This window comes from Anomaloglossus baeobatrachus, chromosome 1, assembly GCF_048569485.1.
Source record: "Anomaloglossus baeobatrachus isolate aAnoBae1 chromosome 1, aAnoBae1.hap1, whole genome shotgun sequence".
Lineage (NCBI taxonomy): Eukaryota > Metazoa > Chordata > Amphibia > Anura > Aromobatidae > Anomaloglossus > Anomaloglossus baeobatrachus.
This window is the reverse complement of record NC_134353.1, coordinates 865,134,311-865,159,230: the sequence shown is the minus strand read 5'-3', so window position 1 is coordinate 865,159,230 and position 24,920 is coordinate 865,134,311. Positions and strand designations below refer to the sequence as shown.

At 48.6% G+C, this 24,920-nt stretch overlaps 1 protein-coding gene across 1 annotated transcript in view; it reads right to left on the bottom strand.

Annotated features, from left to right (window-relative positions):
* CD180 (CD180 molecule) overlaps window positions 1–20,522 on the bottom strand; it is a 33,350-nt gene extending 12,828 nt beyond the window's left edge. Inside the window, exon 1 of the mRNA XM_075342484.1 lies at window positions 20,403–20,522. Within this exon, the coding sequence (XP_075198599.1) occupies window positions 20,403–20,495 (93 nt within the window). The 5' untranslated portion in view covers window positions 20,496–20,522. The remainder of the gene's footprint in view (window positions 1–20,402) is intronic.
* Window positions 20,523–24,920: the final 4,398 nt, after the last annotated feature.

The window sequence follows — 24,920 nt, the reverse complement described above, 5'->3', positions numbered from 1 at the left end:
CTAAGCTTGGTCTGACAGATTTGACAGATGGTAACCGTTTTGTCCGAAGGACTCTTGGAAGAAAAACTCCCACACAATCACAGTACGTACCCTTGGACTCTGAGATGGCACATGTGGTGGTGTCATGTGTACAGTTGGTTGAGCTCTGGCAGTGGTCAAAACTCTATCTCTTACAGCCTTTTTGCGGACTATGGGCACATGCTACTCTGCACTGCTGCTCTCGCAATCCATGCCACCCGTCCATGTTGGATCAGTCACCTCATAATCGACCATGTCGTCTTCAAATTACTGAAGGTAAACATCTTCGGTAATGGAGGTTTCGGGCTGACCTGAGGGCAGCTGTGTCTCATCATCCTCCAACACTTCCACCTGATTGCTCAGCATGTCACGGCCAACAAAATGGCTTTCTTCTGGTCTTGGGTGCTCAAAGATCTGTGCATCACTGCACACCACGGCCTCACCTGCATTGGTGGTGGTGCGCGGTGAGAGGCAAGAAAGGTCAAAGGGTCCCGTAAACAGTTCCTCAGAGTAATTTGCTTTGGAGTCTTATGTTTCTTTAGAATACTGATATTGTGAGGAAGGAAGGCCAGGCTGAGGATTTGATGGCCCAGCCTCTGGGCTACTCAAGTCTGTCTGTGTGGACCCTTGGGATTTGCTACTCGACAAGTAACTGGAGGCATTTTCTGCTAGCCAACTCGTTACCTGTTTGCACTGTTATGGGCGCAAGAGTAGTTTCCCACGTGGACAAGAAAATTGGGATAGGAAGGCAGAGATAGATAATGCAGGAACCTTTTTCTTTGGCTCGGTCACACTGCTTGGGCTACCACCACTGTCACTACCACCTCGTCCACGGCCCTTACCGCCTCTTTTTCCCATTTTTTGGGTTTGATTATTTGAAGGTGAATATTGTAACATGACCTTTTTATACAGGCAGTGGAACAACACTGATGCCTGGTTGTTAAACTTGTGTTAATAGATTGCCACGATAGCTGTTTCTGTAAGTCTAAAAAACGCAAGGTACCTTTTATTGGACAAAGTGCCACTTGGAGAAGTCGACAAAGATGTTGTGAATGTCTTTCAGCCCTAAAAGAAAACAGGGTTTGACACCATGTTTATTTTAGTATTGTTTTTTGCCACTCAGACTGTGTTTTAGAAGCAGCAGGCCACTATATAGTTTCTGTAAGATATGAAGTCACCACCAGGATGTTAGGTTGGTGCTATGAAGGTATTTGGCTTCAGGCAGAAGTAGAGGCACTGACACCGAGTATTAATTAAAATTTGGTAACACTGACACTGTTTTAGTAGCAGCAGGCCAGTATGTAGGTTCTGTAGGATATGAACTCACCACCAGGATTCTAGGTTGGTGCTATGAAGGTATTTGGCTTCAGGCAGAAGTAGAGGCACTGACACAGAGTATTAATTAAAATTTGGTAACACTAACACTGTGTTTTAGTAGGAGCAGGCCACTATATAGGTTCTGTAAGATACAAAGACGCCACCACAAAGATGCTAGGTTGGTGCTATGAAGGTATTTGGCTTCAGGCAGAAGTACAGCCACTGACAGCATTTTTTTTTTTAAACTTACACTAGTTTTTTTTAGCAGTAGGGTACTATGGAGTCTATGTACGCTATGAAGCCAACACAAGGGCGCAACGGTGCTGGTATGAATTGAGATGGTGGCTGACTGGCACTACACTACACCTGAACCCGTTGTTTGGTAAGTTTTGGCACCTTTTTTTGGGGGGAATTTGCAATACTTATCCCTAGTAGAACACACACAAAGGATGTAGCAGTGCTGGGATTGTTGATTATTAGTTGCAGATGTCAGGACGGCTTTAAATCTCTCCCTGCCTCTGAAAAAGCTCTCCCTATATCAGACACTGCACTAACATACCATATGCAGCACTAATAAGAGGATTTATTTTTTATTAAAGATGGATCGCTCTCCCCTAACAAAGCACTGCACTGTCACTGGCCCTATAGCTGGTTCTGCATTCACTGTTTTGCAGCCTGGCGATTTATGCAGCTGCTACCAGCTACTCTCTACTAGCTTCAGTCCTTATAAGGACTAGTTAGGATTTTGCTGCAGGAACGCTATCTCATACAAGGCACTGCACTGTCCCTATAGCTGGTTCTACAATTTCTTCAGCTTCTAGCAGCTACTGGACACTGTGTTCAGCCCTTACAAGGACTATTTATTAGTTGGATCTATGAACGCTCTCCCACACACAATAGTCTATCACCACCGCCAGCTTCCTATCACTTCGTGTTCACAAAATGGCCGCTGCCTTATATAGCCCCTATGACGCTGTGCGGCTAAGCCAATCACAGTAACACCACAACAAAGATGGTTGCGGCATTACTGTGAGGGCAAGCAACGTCAGATGTGTTCATTGGCTGGAAAACAGGTGTCATGAAGTCAGAAATGAAAATAAGAGTATCGGAGCGGATGTTGTTTTATCCGTCGGCTAGCGAATAGCTCGAATATCCCGTTATCCGTCGGCTAGCGAATAGCTCGAATATCCCATTATCCGTCGGATAGTGAATAGTGGAGAATACATTCGCTCATCGCTAATCATCATACATAAAAGAAGTTAGTCACCTCTGCACACTAATTCATGATGAAAGTTAGAAAAAAGAAGCCAACAATGTAAAGATTATAAAAGTCCACTCAACCATGCTTTTAAGGATGGAGAAAAGACAAGTTCATCTATTTGATATATATACTAAAGGTAAAAATCCAATAAGGAAGATGCCAATTGACTCAGCAAGGAAAAATTCCTTCTTGAATAGGTAATGAATTTGGAGATGTCTAGTCTGGAGATAACTTTTGGGGACTGGTACATTGAGTATCGTTCTCTATTCAACCATCTTGACCACCCCTAGGTGAATCTTAGATTTACGGCCTATATTTCCTGACAGGTCATATGGACAGTATTTGTCTAAATAGTAAGCTAATTAGGCCTGCAATTCTGTGCTAATTAACACACACATATATATATATATATATATATATATATATATATATATATATATATATATATATATATATATATATATATATATATATATAATGTGGCGCCCTGGACAAGCCAGGACGTCACAGGTACTTCAACAACACAACGCACACTCCGGCTAGGCACACCGAAGTCAGACAAAAATCCTTGTTGCCTTCCTCCAGGGGCTGATGTCCACACCAAGGGGTGGAGCCAGGCGGTTGGCCCCACCCAACGAGGAGTTCACAGTCCTGGAGGCGGGAAAAGGAGTCAGATTAGATCAGTTTTGGAGTTGAGGAGTGAAGTGGTAGAGGAGCAGCCTGACCGTGTCCGGGTGCATGGCCCGGGCACATACAGCAAGGTTGGCAGACGGTGGTGACAGTCTGCAGGCGAGGCAGATTGACGTGAACCGTAAGGACCGGGGACGGGCGGTGGCCCGCCGGTACCGGATTGGGGAGCGAAGAGAAGCCAGCACCATTCGGCAGGGCCTACGGACCCCGACCAGGCTTGGAGTCGCCGTAAAACCGGTCAAATCCGTAAGCGAAGGGAACCTCCGGGGTTTCCCAGCAGTCAAGACCCGATTGAAGGCAACAGCTCAAACCGTGAAGGGAAACAGTCACCGCCAAGGCTACAGTTCCCAGGGCCAGAGCCTGCGGGCAAAAGGGGCTCCCTTAGCATCCATCCAAGCTGGGTAGCGGGTTACCGGTGGGAAGCCACCAGAACCGAGAACACAACACAGGTGCAGGGAAAGGCAGTCACCACCAACCTACCGGGAGAAGAACCACCGCAGCCGTCTGTGGGACCCGTCCATCCAGCCGTTTGTTTTACCGGAGACTTTGTGTTCATCATTGGCTGAGTGAGTACCACTGTGCCGTGAGGAACCGTGCTGCCCCCGCGACCCTGCACCTCACCAGTCCCCGTAACCCGCCTGCCATCCCTCCCTTCACCGGGCTCCGGGACAACCAACCCCCTACCCACGGAGGGGAAAAACAACATCCAAGCTGCTCCCTGTCATCGCTCCCGGGATCCCCGTCCAGAGCAGCGGTGGTGTCACAACCTCACCACAACCGTGGGTGGCGTCACAAACAATAAACCCCCCAAAACCATCACCCTTTTCACTCACGGGCGAGGAGCGCCACTCGAGTCCCTGGGATCCGGCCCACCACACGAGCCACCACCGAGCAGCAGCAGCAGCCGGACCCGAGCAGTGGGTGAGCGCAGCGTCTCCCTCCCCGCCTGCGACAACTTGGCATCACGAACAGGATCTTACCGCTCTGCCGTCTGGTAGAGGTGCGCCTTGTGACCGCCTGAGGTGTCCGGCCGAAAAATTTGAGAAGCCGCCATTTTTGGCGCGAAAAATCCCCGCTCAAGCGTCTCCTCGAGCAGTGGAGGCGCGAAAGCCGAAACCCCGCCCCTGTAGAGGAGGAGCCGGAAAAAGACTAAGGGGGACGGAAACAAGATGTCCGCGCCCGACGGAGCCGCTGGAGGAGCGGCGGTCGCAGCCGCAGCGGCACCCATGGATGGGAATGGGCCCGCCCAGGTCCCGGCCGCATTGGCGGGGGGCGCCGCGGTCCCAGCTCTCTCAGGTGATGCCGTTCTCCTTGCCCTATGTGCCCGGAGCTACCTGGCTGCCGCAGTACGATGGGAAGCCTGACGCGTTGCAGGTCTTCCGGAAGAAGCTTAGCCCGCTATTAGAACTGTACCCCCTGACTAATAAGCAACGGGCAGCGGTAGTGCTAGGGCAGCTAACCGGTGCGGCTGAGCAGGAGGCAGAGACCTGGGCCGAGGGGGACCGGGCCTCTGTAGCCACCATCTTTGAGAAGCTGCAGACTGCCTTTGAGACCCGTACCGAAGCCGAGCTGCGGATGCAGTTTTATCAATGCCGGCAACGGCCCTCTGATAGCATTCAGGACTACGCCTAGCGTTTGCAAACCGCCCTCCGCACACTAAAGCGGGTAGACACCATTAATGATGCGGACAGCAACAAAATGTTAGTTGAGCAGTTTGTGCAGGGGATGAGGTTCTCGGAGGACCGCAAACAACTCCGGCTGTGGGCCCTAGAACACCCTGATGTGGACTTTGCCGTGTTAAAGGAACGGGCCATTAAAGCGCTGCAGCCCCCAGCATCGGAAGTCCTTGAGACAGCCCCATGGCCAGCTGAGACTGCTCCCGTCGTGGCGGCCCCTGCTCTCTCAACGCCCCCAGCACCTGCAGCCCCAAGTGGAAGGATGGAGGAACTGGCTGCCCAGGTCCGCCGCATGGATGGGGACCTCGCCAAGATCCTCGCCGCTCTGCAGCCTCCGACCAGGTCCCAGCCCCCGGGGAAGATGCAGCTCGCCGACAGCCCCGAGGACGTCCCCTGGATGCAGCGGAGAAGGGCCAATGACTCACGGTATGGACCTCCGATTTGTTACAGGTGCAGCAAGCCCGGCCACTACTCCCGACAGTGTCCGTTAAACAAGCAACCCCTGGGGCCACGGGCCAATCCTCAGGAGTCGAACCCAGTGGCCTCCCTGACTGGCGGGACCGGTACATCGGAGCCCGGCCCATCATCCCCCTGGCAGTGGACGGCATCCCGCTGATGTCTCTCTTGGACACTGGATCTCAGGTAACCACAATACCATACACACTGTATCAACGGTATTGGGGGAAGGACGAACTAGCCCCCCCAGATGGCAGCATGACACTGATTGCCGCTGATGGACTCCCATTGACCCAAGTGGGGTACAAACAAGTGGCCATGACTGTGGGATGAGCTGAACTGCAACACCAGGGGTTGATTGTGATAATGAATGAACCCAGCGATCATAACCCAAAAGTAGTGCTAGGGACTAATGTGATGGAGCACTGTATGAGTGAGGTGCTGACCTTACTGCAGCAGCTGGCCGCCACAGCGGCGGGGAGCCGACAGAGAGCTGTGCAGTGTGAGATCCGGGCCCTGATGTATCGCCAGCCTGTGAACTCGACAGGAGGAGAGATTGGAGGAGTGAGAGTGATGGATGCGGCCCCTTTGCTTGTGCCTCCCAGGAGTGAGATGATGATTTGGTGTAGGGCAGTGGTAGGACCCCAAGGGCGAGACTACCCCGCCATGATAGAGCCCATGCCCTCCGAACACTGGCCGACAGTAATGGCCGCCCGAGGGGTGGTAGACGTCAAAAAAGGGAGAGTGCCCGTAAGGGTGTTGAATTGTGGGGAGGAAGACTTTAGGCTTCCCCGGTACGCTACCCTTGCCAAGTTGCTCACTCTAGATCCCCACACCATCCATGAGGTCGTCCCCCCGATCTCACCGCCTACCACCAGTTCTCACCCATCCCTGGGGGAAGTTAGACGAGTGGTGTCGAGAGCTACACGTCGGCACTGATGATACCCCCACACATCACAAGGAAGGAGTATACGGGTGGTACAGGAGTATGAGCGGGTTTTTAGCAAACATCCTCTAGATTTTGGGCAGATTAAGGGGGTCCAACACCACATCCCTACCGGTGAACACACCCCTATTAAAGAAAGATACAGGCCTATTCCCCCTGCACATTACCAATACGCCAAAGACATGTTGAGGAACATGAAGGAGGCGGGGATTATTAGGGACAGCTGTAGTCCCTGGGCCGCCCCGTTGGTGCTGGTTAAGAAGAAGGATGGCAACATGAGGATGTGCGTGGATTACCGGAAGATTAACCAGATAACGCATAAGGATGCATACCCTCTGCCCCGTATTGAAGAGTCCCTGGCCGCGCTGAGAACCGCTACCTACTTCTCTACCCTTGACCTCACCAGTGGGTACTGGCAGGTGGCCGTGGCACCTGAAGACCGAGAGAAGACTGCCTTTGCCACTCCTATGGGACTCTGTGAGTTCAACAGCATACCGTTCGGGCTGTGCAATGCCCCCGGAACCTTCCAACGGCTGATGGAGTGCTGTCTGGGGCACCTAAACTTCAAGACCGTCTTGCTGTACTTAGATGATGTGATTGTGTACTCACAGACATATGAAGCCCACCTGGAGCACCTAGCCGACGTGTTCGCGTCCCTTGCCAAGTATGGGATGAAGTTGAAACCCTCAAAGTGTCATCTGCTGAAGCCCAGAGTGCAGTACCTTGGACATGTGGTGGGTGCGGAAGGTGTCGCCCCCGACCCCGAGAAGATCACTGCCATCCAAGACTGGCCGAGACCGACCACAGTGAGGGAAGTGAGGCAGTTCCTGGGCCTGGTGGGATATTACCGTCGCTTCATTAAGGGGTATACGAAACTGGCTGCCCCCATGCAAGACCTCCTAGTGGGACAGAGCAAGGGTGGTAGACCCCTACGAGCCCCATTGGTGTGGGAAGAAAAGCATGAAGAATCCTTCCGCCAGCTGAGAGCGGCTCTGACCGGGGAGGAAATCCTAGCATACCCCGACTACAGCCGCCTATTCACCCTTTACACCGATGCCAGCAATGTGGGCTTGGGGGCTGTTCTATCCCAGGTCCAAGACGGAAGGGAAAAGGTGATTGCTTATGCTAGCCGAAAACTCCGACCGACTGAGAGGAATCCGGAGAACTACAGCTCTTTTAAGCTTGAGCTCTTAGCCCTGGTGTGGACTATCACCGAGCGGTTCCGCCATTACCTGGCAGCAGCCAAGTTCACCGCTTACACGGACAATAACCCGCTAACCCATCTAGATACAGCCAAGCTGGGCGCGCTGGAGCAGCGGTGGGTGGCCAAGTTAGCCAACTACGATTTCACCATCAAGTACCGGGCCGGCCGTACCAACGTTAATGCCGATGCACTCTACCGGATGCCCCACCTGTCGGAAGGGGGGCCAGAGGATGATGACCTCAGCCGCTAGCTGAGAAGGTGCATGTCCATCAACAACGGGTGAACCTAGACCCGCTGCCCCGCCAGGAGTGGCAAGAAGCTCAGGACCAGGCACCTGCTGTCCGTCTGGTCAAGACCCTGGTGGAACAGGGTTCTGCTGGGATAGACCCTGCGGCCCCTGCCGAAGCCCAACGTCTGTGGCGAGAACGGACCCGGCTGTACCTACACCAGGGGAAATTGTATCGTGAGCTGATTAACCCGAAGACCCACGAGAAGGTTCGCCAGCTAGTATTTCCCCAGGCTAACATACCCACCGTCTTGCAGGCCTACCATGATGGTGCTGGGCACTTCGGGTGGAAGAAGCTGGAGATGTTGTTGAGGGAGCAGTTCTATTGGAGTGGAATGCGGGAATCTGTGGAGGCCTGGTGCCGAGAATGCGGCTCCTGCGCATTGAGAATGAAGGACGAGGCCAGCCAGAAGGCACCCCTACACCCGATCATTACGCATCAACCGCTGGAGCTGGTTGCCCTCGACCATGTGAAGCTCACCCCCAGCCAAAGTGGGTACACCTACGCTCTGACCATTGTAGACCACTATTCAAGGTTCATGGTGGTTGTCCCGGTTAAGGACTTAACCGGCCGTACCGCCGCTAGAGCGTTCCAGACTTATTTCTGTCGACCGCATGGGTACCCCAAGAGAGTGCTTACCGACCAGGGTCCGGCCTTTTGAAGCGGAGGTATTCCAAGAATTCTGCCAGTTGTACGGCTGCAAGAAAATCCGGACCACGCCTTACCATGCCCAAACCAATGGCATGTGTGAAAAGATGAACCACTTTGTCCTGGGCCTCCTCAAGACGTTACCATTGGAAGAGCGGAACCTGTGGCCGGAGAAGCTACCTGACCTGGTCGATATGTATAATAATATCCCTTCCAGCTCCACGAAATGTACTCCAGCATACCTGATGAGGGCTCGCCCCGGCAGGCTACCAGTGGACTTAGAAATGGGGTTGGAAGCCCCAGAATCACTCCCTTTGACAGCTGGATGGGACACCCGGCGGAGAGCACAGTACCGACAGGTCCAAGAATATGTTGAAAAGAACTTGTGCCGGAGTCGGGGACAGCAGGAACAGTACTTCAACAAAAAGGCGCCTGCCAGTCCCTTCCAGCCTGGGGATGTGGAACTAAAGCGGAAAAGAAGGCTTCACAAGCTGGATGATCAATGGGAAAGGACCCCGTATGTTGTACAGCCCACTGGATGGGAGAATGGGAAGGCCTACCAGATCAGCCGTGACCAGGGGAGGACTTTGGCCACGGTTTCCCAGGACCATCTAAAGCAACTACCATTGAGTGAAGCAGCTGAAGCTCCAGTTCCCCAACCGACGGAGAAAGAAAAAGAGGTGATCCATACCATTATGGGTGATTTCCCGTCAGACTGGCCTACGCAGAACGGCGCGGTGATTCTTCCAGTGATACTGTTACCACAACCCGTGGATGAAGAAGTGATGGAAGTTATCGACCATGAGCCAGTGCCCAGGGATGTACCTGTACCCAGCTTCCCTATGCCTCCACCTGCCCCACACGATAGCAGGGAGGAGGAACTAGTTGTTCCCTCTGCCCCACTGCCTGCCACCACTGACACCGGGCCCCGAAGGTCCACCCATCCCAACCTAGGTAGACCGCCACTTAGGTACCGGGAAACTACTCTTTAAAGGGGGCTTTGTGTGTTGAGTGTGGAGTTAAGAAAGTTTGAATGATAAGATGGACCAACCGAAGTTTACCTGATTGGAACCGTGATTAACCCGGCCGTTGCCGGCAACTAGTCCCCGTAGGAACCTCCTGCACCGTTGCGTAAGGGACTTCTTACGGACAAGCCCGAGAACTGGCAGGGCAACCACAAACTAGTGGGATGTAAATAAATGTTGTCTTGACACCGTTACCGCCTCCGGAGAGGCTGATTTGGGAGGATGGGCCTGGAGGAAAGGGATGGCCCAGGCCCGCCACTACCGTAACCGGTGGCGATCCTCCGGGGGTTCAGGGGTCCCCATGGACGCGGGTCCCCTGAAACAGACAGTACCGGCTCGGGAAACTTGGTTCTGGACTGGGGTCAAGGGGTGCTGCCCACTTCTTAGGGGCAGCATCAGGGCCAGGTTATTTGGGTGGGAGAAGAGCGGAAGCCGTACCGTTGTGAAATGTTGTGATGTTTTTACATGTTTTTACCGTTTTCTATCTTTGCAGTTAACAAAAATAAAACCGGTGATGGACGGGCAGCCCGCGGACGGTCTGCATTTTACTAAGGGGGAATGTGGCACCCTGGACAAGCCAGGACGTCACAGGTACTGCAACAACACAACCCACACCCCGGCTAGGCACACCGAAGTCAGCCAAAAATCCTTGTTGCCTTCCTCCAGGGGCTGATGTCCACACCAGGGGGTGGAGCCAGGCGGTTGGCCCCACCCACCGAGGAGTTCACAGTCCTGGAGGCGGGAAAAGGAGTCAGATTAGATCAGTTTTGGAGTTGAGGACTGAAGTGGTAGAGGAGCAGCCTGACCGTGTCCGGGTGCGTGGCCCGGGCACATACAGCATGGTTGGCAGACGGTGGTGACCGTCTGCAGGCGAGGCAGATTGACGTGAACCGTAAGAACCGGGGACGGGCGGTGGCCCGCCGGTACCGGATCGGGGAGCGAAGAGAAGCCAGCACCATTCGGCAGGGCCTACGGACCCCGACCAGGCTTGGAGTCGCCGTAAAACCGGTCAAATCCGTAAGCGAAGGGAACCTCCGGGGTTTCCCAGCAGTCAAGACCCGATTGAAGGCAACAGCTCAAACCGTGAAGGGAAACACAGTTACCGCCAAGGCTACAGTTCCCAGGGCCAGAGCCTGCGGGCAAAAGGGGCTCCCTCAGCATCCATCCAAGCTGGGGAGCAGGTTACCGGTGGGAAGCCACCAGAACCGAGAACACAACACAGGTGCAGGGAAAGGCAGTCACCACCAACCTACCGGGAGAAGAACCACCGCAGCCGTCTGTGGGACCCGTCCATCCAGCTGTTTGTTTTACCGGAGACTTGTGTTCATCAATGGCTGAGTGAGTACCACTGTGCCGTGCGGCACCGCGCTGCCCCCGCGACCCTGCACCTCACCAGACCCCGTAACCCGCCTGCCATCCCTCCCTTCACCGGGCCCCGGGACAACCAACCCCCTACCCACGGAGGGGAAAAACAACATCCAAGCTGCTCCCTGTCATCGCTCCCGGGATCCCCGTCCAGAGCAGCGGTGGTGTCACAACCTCACCACAACCGTGGGTGGTGTCACGGACAATAAACCCCCAAAACCATCACCCTTTTCACTCACGGGCAAGGAGCGCCGCTCGAGTCCCCGGGATCCGGCCCACCGCTCGAGCCACCACCGAGCAGCAGCAGCAGCCGGACCCGAGCAGTGGGTGAGCGCAGCGTCCCCCTCCCCGCCCGCGACTATATATATATATTTTTTTTTTAATCAGAGTTGGTGTACACCACAAAGCTCCGAATCCAGTGCATAGCTGTAGCCACCAGTTTGCAGTGTTTCTCAACTCCAGTCCACAAGACTCACCAACAGATCATGTTTTCAGGTTTTCCTCAATATTAGACAAGGAATTATTCCATCACTTGTGCAATGTTAAGGAAATACTGAAAGCCTGATTAAGGAAAAGCTGAAAACATGATTTGTTGAGGGATCTTCAGGACAGGAGTTGAGAAACACTGAGTTAGGCTATGTGCGCACGCTGCGGATTTACCGTGGATTTTACCGCGGATTTGCTGCAGAAAATGTCTAACATTTCGGCAGTCAATCCGCAGCAAAACCTATTTAGTATAAAAGCAATGCTGTGCCCGCACTGCGTTTTTTTTATGCCTGCGGATTTACCCGCGGATTTTCCGCTGCGGCATTAATGTGCATGTCACTTCTTTTCCGCAGGTATCTGCAGTTTTTGTCATAAATAATGCTAAAAATCAGCAGGGACCAAAAGTGCCGAAAAAACCGCGGCAAATCCGCACCAAACCGAGGCAAAACCGCATGCGGATTTCGTTGCGGTTTTGATACTTTTTTTTTACCGCAGGTGTGGGATTCTTTCAGAGGGTCCGGATTTTCCTTGAGAAAAAGTCACTTTCTAGTACGCACCTAGTCTTGGCCTCCTTCATACGCCAGTGATTTTGTTACATATGTTGCAGTTTTTATACGTACTAGAATCATGGACACACGCAGACCCATTAAAATCAATGGGTCTGTGCACACATCAGTGTTTTCTCACTGACGTGTTAACGTGTGGCATACACGCGTGTCCGTGTGTTCCGCACGGAGACAAGTCCATTTTTCTCCAGCAGCACTGATGTCCCATGGACCACACAGTAGTGTGATCCATGAAACATAAACCAGAAAAACTCGTACAGTACATTTAAAGTAAAAAGCTTTTTAACTCTCCTGTGTCCAGCAACACTGTCTTCAGTCGCTGCGGTCTCCTGCTTCCAGGCCGGCTAATTATGCTTATACATATGCACTGCACAGCCGACCCGGAAGTAACAGCAGAGGTGAGACAGCAGTGGCCGGACACAGCATCGCAGGAGACAACACTAACAGCAGGAGCGTGGACAGGTGAGTATAAGTGCCTGGTCTCCGTGTATTATCATGGCTAGCACACAGACACACGTGTGCCAAAATCACGACACATGGAGGGAAATGTGACGTGATGAATAAATGGGAAGCGGATTTTTTTTTTTTTTGTCTAGACCACTTTTATTTTACATATAAGTGGTAAATCAAACTTGCGGAGACCTTAGGGGGATTGTTCCACTTTTTCCATTCTAAAACCCTTCTTGGATAATGTCTTCGTATCTTCCCCCTTAGATCATGATTACTCATTAATCTTGTGTACGGTTTAATTGTATTAAGATATTAATAACACTTAGGGGAAAAAAAAAGTTAATGAAACATCTGTCTGTGATTGATGATGTGAGTTTCTTCCATGCGTTGAGGGATTTGTGTAGAAGTGACAGGTGGTTGTCATCCATATGTGCTCTCTAAGGTCCGGTGACTGAGTACATATATTACACAGAACATCCTATCATCGGTCTGCTATATTCCTGCGGCTCAGGGTTGCAATCTTGCAATAGATGGAGGTTGACAAGTTGAATACTTCACATAGTTGGTATGGAATCAGATATACAAGACATATAGTTATTGAGCGCGCGCGTGTCGATATAAATATACATGTATGTGTGTGTATGTATGTATATATATATATATATATATATATATATATATATATATATATATATATATACACACACAGTGCTGGCCAAAAGTATTGGCACCCCTGCAATTCTGTCAGGTAATACTCAGTTTCTTCTTGAAAATGATTGCCATCACAAATTCTTTGGTATTATCTTCATTTATTTTGCTTGCAATGAAAAAACACAAAAGAGAATGAAGCAAAAATCAAATCATTGATCATTTGACACAAACCTGGGCCAGACAAAAGTATTGGCACCCTTAGCCTAATACTTGGTTGCACAACCTTTAGCCAAAATAACTGCGAACAACCGCTTCCGGTAACCATCAATGAGTTTTACAATGCACTCCTGGAATTTTAGGCCATTCTTCTTTGGCAAACTGCTCCAGGTCCCTGAGATTTGAATGGTGCGTTCTCCAAACTGCCATTTTGAGATCTCTCCACAGGTGTTCTATGGGATTCAGGTCTGGACTCATTGCTGGCCACTTTAGTAGTCTCCAGTGCTTTCTCTCAAACCATTTTCTAGTGCTTTTTGAAGTGTGTTTTGGCTCATTGTCCTGCTGGAAGACCCATGACCTCTGAGGAAGACCCAGCTTTCTCACATTGGGCCCTACATTATGCTGCAAAATTTGTTGGTAGTCTTCAGACTTCATAATGCCATGCACACGGTCAAGCAGTCCAGTGCCAGAGGCAGCAAAGCATCCCCAAAACATCAGGGAACCTCCGCCATGTTTGACTGTAGGGACCGTGTTCTTTTCTTTGAATGCCTCTTTTTTTTTTTTCCTGTAAACTCTATGTTGATGCCTTTTCCCAAAAATCTCTACTTTTGTCTCATCTGACCAGAGAACATTCTTCCAAAACGTTTTAGGCTTTCTGAGGTAAGTTTTGGCAAACTCCAGCCTGGCTTTTTTATATCTCGGGGTAAGAAGTGGGTTCTTCCTGGGTATCCTACCATACAGTCCGTTTTCATTCAGACACCGACGGATAGTACGGGTTGACACTGTTGTACCCTCGGACTTAAGGGCAGCTTGAGCTTGTTTGGATGTTAGTCGAGGGTCTTTATCCACCATCCGCACAATCTTGCGTTGAAATCTCTCGTCAATTTTTCTTTTCCTTCCACATCTAGGGAGGTTAGCCACAGTGCCATGGGCTTTGAAAGTCTTGATGACACTGCGCACCGTAGACACAGGAACTTTCAGGTCTTTGGAGATGGACTTGTAGCCTTGAGATTGCTCATGCTTCCTCACAATTTGGATTCTCAAGTCCTCAGACAGTTCTTTGGTCTTCTTTCTTTTCTCCATGCTCAATGTGGTACACACAAGGAAAGAGGTTGAGTCCACTTTAATCCATGTCAACTGGCTGCAAGTGTGATTTAGTTATTGCCAACACCTGTTAGGTGCCACAGGTAAGTTACAGGTGCTGTTAATTACACAAATTAGAGAAGCATCACATGATTTTTCAAACAGTGCCAATACTTTTGTCCACCCCATTTTTTATGTTTGGTGTGGCATTATTTCCAATTTGGCTGTATGACAATTTTTTTTTTTTTCATTGAAGACAAATTAAATGAAGATAATAATACCAAAGAATTTGTGATTGCAATCATTTTCAGGAAGAAACTGAGTATTTGACAGAATTGAAGGGGTGCCAATAGTGCAGCACTATCTATATATCTATATTATATATATACACATACACACACACTACTCAGCATAAATGGGCACACCCTTTTTGAAAAGTAAGGTTTAAATATTTCACTGAATACAAGAACGATTTCCAAAATTTTGACAATACTGACTTTCATAGAATGTTTGTTTTATTTATAACCCAGGATGTGAACAACATTCTTGAGAAATTCAGCCATATAGGAGGGTTTCCAAGCACGAATCGCCTTTTTAAGGTCATGCTACAGCAGCTCAATCAGATTAGGGTCAGGACTTTGACTGGGCCACTTCAAAGTCTTAATTTTGTTTTTCTTAAGCCATTCAGAGGTGGACCTGCTGGTGTGTTTTGGATCATGGTCCTGCTGCATAACCCATGTGTGCTTCAGATTTAGGTAATAAACAGATAGCAGGACATTCTCCTTCAAGATTTTTATTTTTGTAGACAGCAGAACTCATGGTTCCATTTGCCACAACAGGTTTTCCAGGTCCGGAAGCAGCAAAACAGCCCCAGACCATCACATTAACACCACCGTATTTTACTGTTTGGTATGATGTTCCTTTTCAGAAATGCTGTTACTTCTACGCCCAACTTAATGGGACATAAACCGTACAAAAAGTACAACTTTTGTCTCATCAGTCCACAGAGTATTCTCCAAAAAATCTTGAGGATCATCAACATGTTTTCTGGCAAAACTGAGATGAGCCTTTGTTATTTTTGTTAAGGAGGCCATTTTTGCCCAGTCTTTTTTTTTTTTTTTTTTATGGTGTAGTCATGAAGACTTTCATGACTGAGGCAAGTGAAGCCTGCAGTTCTTTGGATGTTGTTGTGGGTTTTTTTGTGACAATTTTGATGAGTCATTGCTACGCTCTTGGGGTAATTTTGGTCGGCCGGCCACTCCTGGGAAGGTTCACCACTGTTCCATGTTTTTGCCATTTGTGAATCATGGCTTTTACTGTGGTTTTCTGGAGTCCAAAAGCTTTGGTAATGGCTTTATAACCTTTTCCAAACTGATAGATCTCAATTTGTTCTTGAATCTGTTCCTGAATTCTTTGGATCGCGGCATGATGCCGCATGAATTGCCGCAGCTGTGAGTGGTGATGTCACTGAGTTCACCTTAGGTCACAGCTGTTAGTTCTCACAGTACCCTGCTGTGATCTCAGGCAAACTCAATGAACACAATTCCAGATTACCGGCTAAAGCTATGTGTGTATGTTGATTATTTGGATGCAGAAAAGCTGCATCTCCTGGTAGAAAAAACACATTAAAAAACATGAAGCGGTTTTGATGCGTTGTTTTTTTTGCCAGGAGATACAGTTTTGGTGCAAAATTCTGCAATAAATTTCTGCACCATATTTGCATCTCCTGGCAGAAAAATGCATCAATATGTTTGCTGCAAATTTCTGAAACAAATATCTTCACCAAATCTGCATCTCCTGGGAAAAAGCGAAACTGTATTGATGCGGCTTTGGTGCTTTACTCTGCCAGGAGATGCAGATTTGGTGCAGAACATTTCTGCAACCAAATACACAATGTGCGCACACAGCCTAATCTGGTAATCTGGCATTGAATTAGAAGAGTTCAACTGAGCTGAGGTCACAGAGTTTCACTGAGGTCGCAGGTGGGGTACCATGGGAATCGCAGCTGTGACCTCAGGTGATCTCAGTGACATCGCCACTCACAGCTGTGGCTTCCATCAGCATATTCCGGTAGCAGCAGTGAGCAGTTACATTTTCTAATGTGACCGTACACTGCAATCTCAGTATGTAGCAGAGCCAGGATCGTCGTGGGACCTTTTTGTGAATTACATCGGACCTGCAGGGGTGTTTTGGGGGGATAATAAATTAAAGAAAGAGGATTTTTTTTATATAAAGGATTTTTCTCTGTGCTTATTTTTTTTACTTACAGGATTAGTAATGTTGGGGTCTCATAGACTCTTCCCCATTACTAACCTGGGGCTTAATGGCAGCGGTAATTTTTTTTTTTTTTAGTTTACAGCAGTCATTAACCTCTTATATTACCCCGTTTGCCAATGCATCACAACAGTAGAGATGAGCCGGGTAAAGCGCAAGAATTGCCGCATGTAATGCATACAACAATTCTGGGCTGCTGCGGGCTACTATGTTTAGGCTGGGGAGGGGCAAATAACCATGGGCCTCCCCATCCTGGGAATACCAGCCCCTTGCTGTCCACTTTATTCTGCTTGGTTATCAAAAACTTGGGGGGGACTGCACTCGGTTTTTAAAAATAATTTATTTAAATAGTTTTAAAAAAGCCGCATGGGGTCCCTTGCATTTTGATATACAGCCAAGATATTGCACACAGCTGGAGGCTGCAGCATGTAAAGGGGGCTTTACACGCTATGATATTGTTAATGAATTATCGTCGGGGTCACGTTGTTTGTGACGCACATCCGGCGTCATTAACGATATCGTTGCGTGTAACAGTTATGTTCGACCTAAAATGGTCGCAAAGTGGCAAAAATCATTTGCCGCGGAGAGGTCGTCTTAAAACAAAAAATAGCTTACCTCTCATTAGCGATGTTGTTCCTTGTTCCTGCAGCAGCACACATCACTGCGTGTGACACCGCAGGAGCGAGGAACATCTCCTTACCTGCCTCCACTGGCTATGCGGAAGGAAGGAGGTGGGCGGGATGTTTATGTCCCGCTCATCTCCGCCCCTCCGCTTCTATTGGATGGCTGCGGTGTGACGCCGTACCACCCGCCCCCTTACAAAAGGAGGCGGATCGCCGGCCAGAGCGATGTCGCAGAACAGGTAAGTCCGTGTGACGGGGGTAAGCGAGGTTGTGTGCGACGGGCAGAGATTTGCACGTGTCGCACAACCGATGGGGGCTGGTACAATCGCTAGCGAGATCACAGCGTGTAAAGCCCGCTTAACAGTATGCTTTATCTTCACTGGGCATGAAAATACAAAGGACCCTACACCATTTTTTACAGTATGTTTAATTTTACACTCCATAACCAATCACAGATGCCAGTACACTGGTAGTCTGACTGCAACCAATCATAGATGCTATCACAAAAGGTAAGTGGGGCAAGCAGTGAATATGCATGAGAGCTAATGCGCGAACCCGTAAGTGGTGTGAAAGCTGCATGGGAGACTCGGTAAGTATAACTCTCCTTGCAGGCACCTAGCTCTTACTAGCACCATTTTACAGCACACAAATTTGGGTCTCCATATAATAATAATATGATATATATATATTTTTAAGTCTGTCTGGACCCGCCGAACCTGAACATCTGCAGGTTTGCCCATCTGTAATTACTATGTAACTTCATTGTATGAGTCTCCCTTATAGATCTCCATCACAGTGTATATTATTTTATCATTTCTATTATACTGTATATGCGGTTTGTTGCCATCCTAGATGGTTCATTTTTTCATTGTACAATTGTTTGTATAATGTTTTGTTTATTTTTCTTCAATAAAATGAGTTAAAAAATATAATATAATAGTAAATAATATAATAATGTTCATTACAAAATCTTCAGTTTTAATTAAATTGATTGCACATCAAAAGGCACTACATCTACAGTAGTATTTTGTATAATCTGCATGATTTTCAAGGATACCACCAAGTCTTCTAAACATTGAATTAACCAGTTAGTGACATATTGTAACATCCTATATTTTTTTCATTCTTTAAGAATGACCTCTATTACAGCCTGGATGCTGGACGGAGAGTGATGACAACTTGCTTCTTCAGAATTCCCCATAGATGTTCAATTGGGTTCAGATAAAGAGACATACTTGACCTTAATCACATTCACTCTGTTTCTTAGTTGTTTTTTTTTGCCTATATAGCACTGTGAAGCCCCGCATTACCTTCAGGTGCAGGTCGCCGCAGGGTCTCCACGGGCTTGGAAATCTTCTGGTCACAGGTAGGTTAACTTCAATGGGATTCGTGACGCCACTCTCGGTATTGCGGTCAGGGCGACCGCCACTGCAGTTAGGGAATGCCTGGGGCTGGTGGTAGGTGCAGTTAGATGTTGTGGCCTCCCGTGAGTGAGGCTGGCCCCAGGGCTCAGTGTAAGTGTGTAGTACCACAGGTCGCAGAAGAACTCACACACAAGCAGCAAAGTCTTTTAGGGTTTTTACTCACTTTTCTGGTGGCAACGTGAGCTAACCTGGGCGATGCTATGGTGAACCAGGTGGAACCAGGTATCCCTTCAGCTGATGTAGGGGTGACTGCTGACTCGCCTTCCTAGCTCTTCTTGTTTTGATGTGACCCCTACTTGTAGTATTGCGGGGATCACCCAGGGAAGTCACTTCTGCCGTTCTCCCCTTTCTGGTTCGTTTGCGGGGAGCGTGGACCAAGGTAAGACTGCTCCAGGCTCTGTCCTCCTTATGGGCCCCCTCGTTGCTGCTGTAGCTGCAGACTCTGTGTGGTTGGTGAGGTGCATAAAGTGGCCTTACCAGCAGGTTTGGCAGGCCAACTGAATGGGCCCCTGCTCTGGGGACCTGTTTCCCCGTGCGGGCTTGGTCTACCGAGTAGTCCCCTTACTCAGCCACCTCTTGCTGCTGCCTAGGTGGTTTTCAGGCGGCACCTCAGGGTAGCCTTTCTCCCCCGCCAGCAGCCACTAACTGGTGCAGTGTCTGGCAGGGCCCTGCTCCTCTGCTCTGCCCTCCAGACGCGGCTCTACACCTCCTGCTCCTTCGGCTGCCTCTGCACAACTCTCTGTTTCCAGTGACACCACCCACCACTAGCTGGGATGGGAGAGCTACGCCCCCTACCTTGTACCCCTTGTACTGACCCAGCATGGATGCAGTACTCAGTGGTGCCTGACCAGGTCAGGGGCGCCACAACACCATCATATTCCGCAGCACTTTACAGACCTCATTACAACCAAACTTCCCCATCACTATGTCTTGGGTATATGTGAGAAGAAACCAGACAACCCAGAAGATTTAGGATCATTGTCGTGTTTGGAAAGTGCACATCTACTAAGGGCACAGAGTGATGGTAGCAACTTCTCTTTCAGTATAGAGTAGTACATCTGTGAATTCATGATACCATCAATGAAATATAGCTCTCTGACACCAGTGTCCTTATGTGGGGCTCCATGAGGAGCATTTCTGAAGAGGAAACACCTTTTGGAGAATTCTGAACAGACAAGTTGTAATCACTCTCTATCCAGTATACAGGCTCTAACACGGTAGAAGTAGTTCTTAAATAATGTAAAAAAATAGATGTTACAATAAGTTGCCAACTTATTCATTCCATGCCTAGAAGACTTGGTGCTCACCTTTAAAAAAAAAAAAATTGTAGCGCTTATATAAGACACTAGATGTTGTAGTTTTTGACGTGGGGTGTATTCAATTTTGCATCAACTAATTTGACTTTTCAAAGGGGTCATACTCATTTATACTGAGCACTGTGTGTGTGTGTGTGTGTGTGTGTGTGTGTGTGTGTATGTATATATATATATATATATATATATATTTATTTTTTTATTTAAATATTGATAGAGTAATTAATGATTCTACAGCTTTTCCCCTTCTTGCTTCTTATGCTTTCATACTGTATGTGCTCATTGACAACAGTAAGAACATCATACCGTACACCAAATATACTGTTACTATATCCTGCAGTGTGAAAGCTCTACAATCTAATATAAAAAATACCAGTTATGCTTTTCTTCTTATAAAGCCATTGCATGCTTCACGGTACGTACCTCAGAACAGGCCGGTTCTACTGATTGTGCAGATTCTTGTGAGAGCAATGGATAAAATACAAGCAAAAAAACAAAGCAAACGGAAAAAGCCATTGTTAGGATGCAGAAGTGAGAGCACAGTACTTATTTCTCTCTATAGAGGAAGCATAATCTGCCGTCCGGAAGAAAAAGCAATTGTTAAAGTGTTACATTACTGAACGTTTCCTGACAGTGTCCATATCTAACCAATCGCAGCCGAGCACAAAATCGTGCCTTCTCCATAATTAAGAAATTACACGATACAAAACTAAGACAAAAAGCGCAATAGGGTCTTACCAGAGTAAAGTCGGCAAATCGTGAAATCAGATGTGCTCACCTGATGGGGTTCTGTATCGCTAGCGATGGCCGGCGGACAGAATATAACTACAAAATGCAAGATGAGGTTACAGAAAACAAGGGTTTGCCTTATTTACAGGCAAGACACACAATGACGGTAAGAGTAGTCAGCGGAATATTACTTGGAACAATAAGATATTACAAGCTTCGGCTACTAGCTGGGGCTGGCGAATCGCACGTATCCTCAACTATCACAGACAAAAGACTAAAGGGGGCTTTACACGCTACGATATCGTTAATGTTTGGTCGCCGGGGTCAAGTTGTTAGTGACGCACATCCGGCGTCAGTAACGATATCGCAGCGTGTAATACTTACCAGCGACCTTAGGCGACCTCAAAAATGGTGAAAATCGTTCACCATGGAGAGGTCGTCCCAAAGTCAAAAATCGGTAAGGGTTGTTTAGCGTTGTGGTTCATCGCTCATGCGGCAGCACACATCGCTATGTGTGACACCTCATGAGCGAGGAACGTCTCCTTACCTGCCGCCGGCCCTAATGAGGAAGGAAGGAGGTGGACGGGATGTTACGTCCTGCTCATCTCCGCCCCTCTGCTTTGATTGGCCGGCCGCTTAGTGACGTTGCGGTGACGTCGCTGTGATGCCGAACGTCCCTCCCCCTTGAAGGAGGGATTGTTCGCAGTCACAGCGACGACGACGACCAGGTAAGTATGTGTGACACTGCGTAGCGATAATGTTCGCTATGGCAGCGATCACAAACAATCGCATGCGCGACAGGGGCGGGTACTTACATGCTCGCTATCGCTAGAAATTGCTAGCAATATCGCTACCGTGTAAAGCCCCCTTAAGTATGGAACAAACGAAGCAATACAATTACTACACTACAACCTAACTAGCCTCCGCTAACAGGGCTGCGCAGATGCCGCATTCTGGCTGATGAGGCCTACGCTATGCCCTACAAAGTGTGCACACAGTATTGACTCACAGTACCGCTGAAGAGGAATCAGTGCAACAAATAGGGTTTCATGCATTTCTCCAAGCGGGGCAAGGAACTCCTCCTCTGTCGTGAACCTGCACTCCTTTCCGACTCCTAGGTTGAGCTTCGCTGGCTTTGGGGATATCCTCTCAATTCAGTATTCACATCACTGCACTCGGGTCACTCACGGTCCGCTTGCGGTACCCTACTCTTCCTTTCCTTTGCCCGCTATTTTCAGGCAGACTAAACCAAGAATTCAGCTACTGTCTCTTAAAGGCGAAGTATACTCTACTTGTAGAGATAACCCCCTACATGCCTTCTCATTTAAAAGAGTTGTCCGACATAAACTCCAAAAATTTTTGTAATTCAATCTGTGCTGTATTATCATATAAATCAGCCCTACATTACTTTTTTTTTTGTTTTCTAACTTTTGTTCCTCTTGAGTTATCCCTTTATTCTCTGCAGCTGTTTGTTTACATGCAGCTCAACCAAACATGTCATGCCTGACTGCCGAACCCCACAGTCAGAGCTGGCGCCGCACGCCTCACTGTCCAGCCCCACCCCCTACACACTCATTGGCTGTCAGTATTCTGCTCAACACTGACCTCTCATCGCTCCAGCAAAGATAGGCACATTACTACATTATATGTGCGGTGGATTTGAGGAGATTGTGCGGTCACAGATGAGATAGCAATGCTCTATTTCCAATCATTGTTAGTACATTGTGCCGATCCCTGTCCCCATACTATAGTAATGTCCCCATAATATAGTATTGTGCCCCATCTTATAGTTATGTCCCCATCTTATAGTTATGTGCCCCATCCTTCTGCCCATCCTGTAGTAATGACCCCTTTCCTGCTCCTCTTGTAGTAATGCTCTGTCCTGTAGAATTGCCCGCTAGTCTGCCAGTCTTCACACATGCAAAAAAACAAACACAAATCCTCCTCACCTCTCCTCGTTCCCTCGGTGTCCTGTCTGCCTAGGGATGTCTGTGGCCCCCTAGTGATGTCTATGTACCCCTCTAGTGATGTCTGTGTGCCCCCCTAGTGATGTCTGTAATGTAATTTTTTGAGGGAAATACTTTTTTCTGGAACAACGTCAAGGGTGCTAACACTTTTGGCCGTTTTTTGTGTATGTATGTATGTATAATATATATATATATATATATATATATATATATATATATATATATATATATGTGTGTGTCTCTCCCAGTCTCACTGTCTCACACTCGGTCTGTCTCTTTCCCTGTCTGTCTTTGTATGTCAGTCTCTTTCCCCGTCTGCCTCGTTCCCCCGTCTGCCTCATCCCCCCGTCTGCCTCGTCCCCCCGTCTGCCTCGTCCCCTCGTCTGCCTCGTCCCCCCGTCTGCTTCGTCCCCCCGTCTGCTTCGTCCCCCCGTCTGCTTCGTCCCCCCGTCTGCTTCGTCCCCCCGTCTGCTTCGTCCCCCCGTCTGCTTCGTCTCCCCGTCTGCTTCGTCCCCCCGTCTGCTTCGTCCCCCCGTCTGCTTCGTCCCCCCGTCTGCTTCGTCCCCCTGTCTGCCTCGTTTCCCCATCTGCCTCGTTCCCCTGTCTGCCTCGTTCCCCTGTCTAACTCTGTCTATTTCCCGATCTGTCTCTATCTGTCTCTTTCTCTGTCTGTCTGCCTTTGATCCCTGTCTAGCTATGTCTGTCTCTTTCTCTGTCTCTTTCCCCGTGTGTCTTTCTGTCTGTCTTTCTGTTTGTCTAGCTTTTCTTTCCCTATCAAAATACCTTCAAAGTCGGTATGCAGGATGGGACTCCCTGCGATCAAATGCTCTTTCTCTCTTCGGGCGACTTCCTTCTTGCTTCCCACACAGTGTGTGGGGGTTGGCAGTTTAACGGCGGCTCCTTTTGTGCTTGGGTATCCTTCCAGTCCTGCCTGGTCGGCGGGCCTCAGTTTCTTCTTCTCCAGTCATGGCTGACTTCTCTCTGATGGGGTCTACTCCAGAATTGGCAGCCAGTCTCCATGGGCTAATGGGGAGGGTTACATAGACACAGCAGGCCCGGATGATGGGGTTCCAATATGGGATGCGAAGGACAAATCCAATAAAGGACCTTCGGGTCAGACAGAAGACTTCTAAGCAAGAGAAGTTTCACATCTTTTCTTCCATTTGTCAGCTTCTTTTGCATACTAGTCAAGGAGGTTGGCAGGCTTTGCACTGCCTGTATGAGGGCCCTTTGTCTATTAGGAATCTCCCTGAAGTTAATGATGTGGTAGCAGACCATTCTGGAGGCATAGATTTTCTCCTTGCTTCAGGCCACTGCTTTGGTCAAGACATTCCAAAATGAGTGTCTAATTTGCCCGAAGCGGTTCAGACAGGGCTCGCCTCAAGGGGGATGATATACAACCCTATATATAATATAGCATCATGTGTTATTAAAACATAACCTTTAATATCAATAGTCTAAAATAGACAAACTAGACATAAATTGATCGTACACCCATTAAAACCGGAATTGGTCCAGAACCCGATACCATGGATACCAGATTTGTTTTGAATGGGCTCTGTATTGGGTCATCATTAGTCATATAGGTGCTATGTTTTCCCCTGAAGAGCAATTAAGGCGAAACGTGTAGGGAGGCGCCTGGATGTACTGTAAGGGTTAGTCACAGTAGGGCCAGCTGTGGATTGCCCTTGTAAGGGCAGGAGTCTGTGGGGAGAAAAAAAAAGCTCAGCATAGTCCCAAACAGGGAGAGCGACCGTATCCCCATCACCACTTGAATATGCTGGTATGTAGACCATAGATCGCAGGAGAAGCGTGGTCTTCATTTGAAAACATGAGAATTGTGGTGAGATCATTCCACTTTTGAGTGGGCATATATTTGCATATGTGTGATCCTATATTTGACACAATTTGGGCTTGTGTATGAATTTTGATATTGTTGGTAATGGTGTAGGGTGACTGTTATAATAACCTTAAAACCACACTCTGAATATGTACAATCTGCAGTAGGTTATTGATACCTGTTGATCATCTCTAGGGGTACATAACGGTGCCCTTAGGCTTTAATACAGTCCGACGTCTAATGAAAACCACTGCACATGTAGCACCAATGGTGGCAAGGGGTTGAATACTCATCGCCAGGCCAGTGATGTCGGGTCTGGAATGTCACAGGTGGCCCCGAGGTGTACACCAAAAGGGGATGATGGATGTAGAAGGATGATGAGGATGTTAGGAGTTGTCTGCGGTA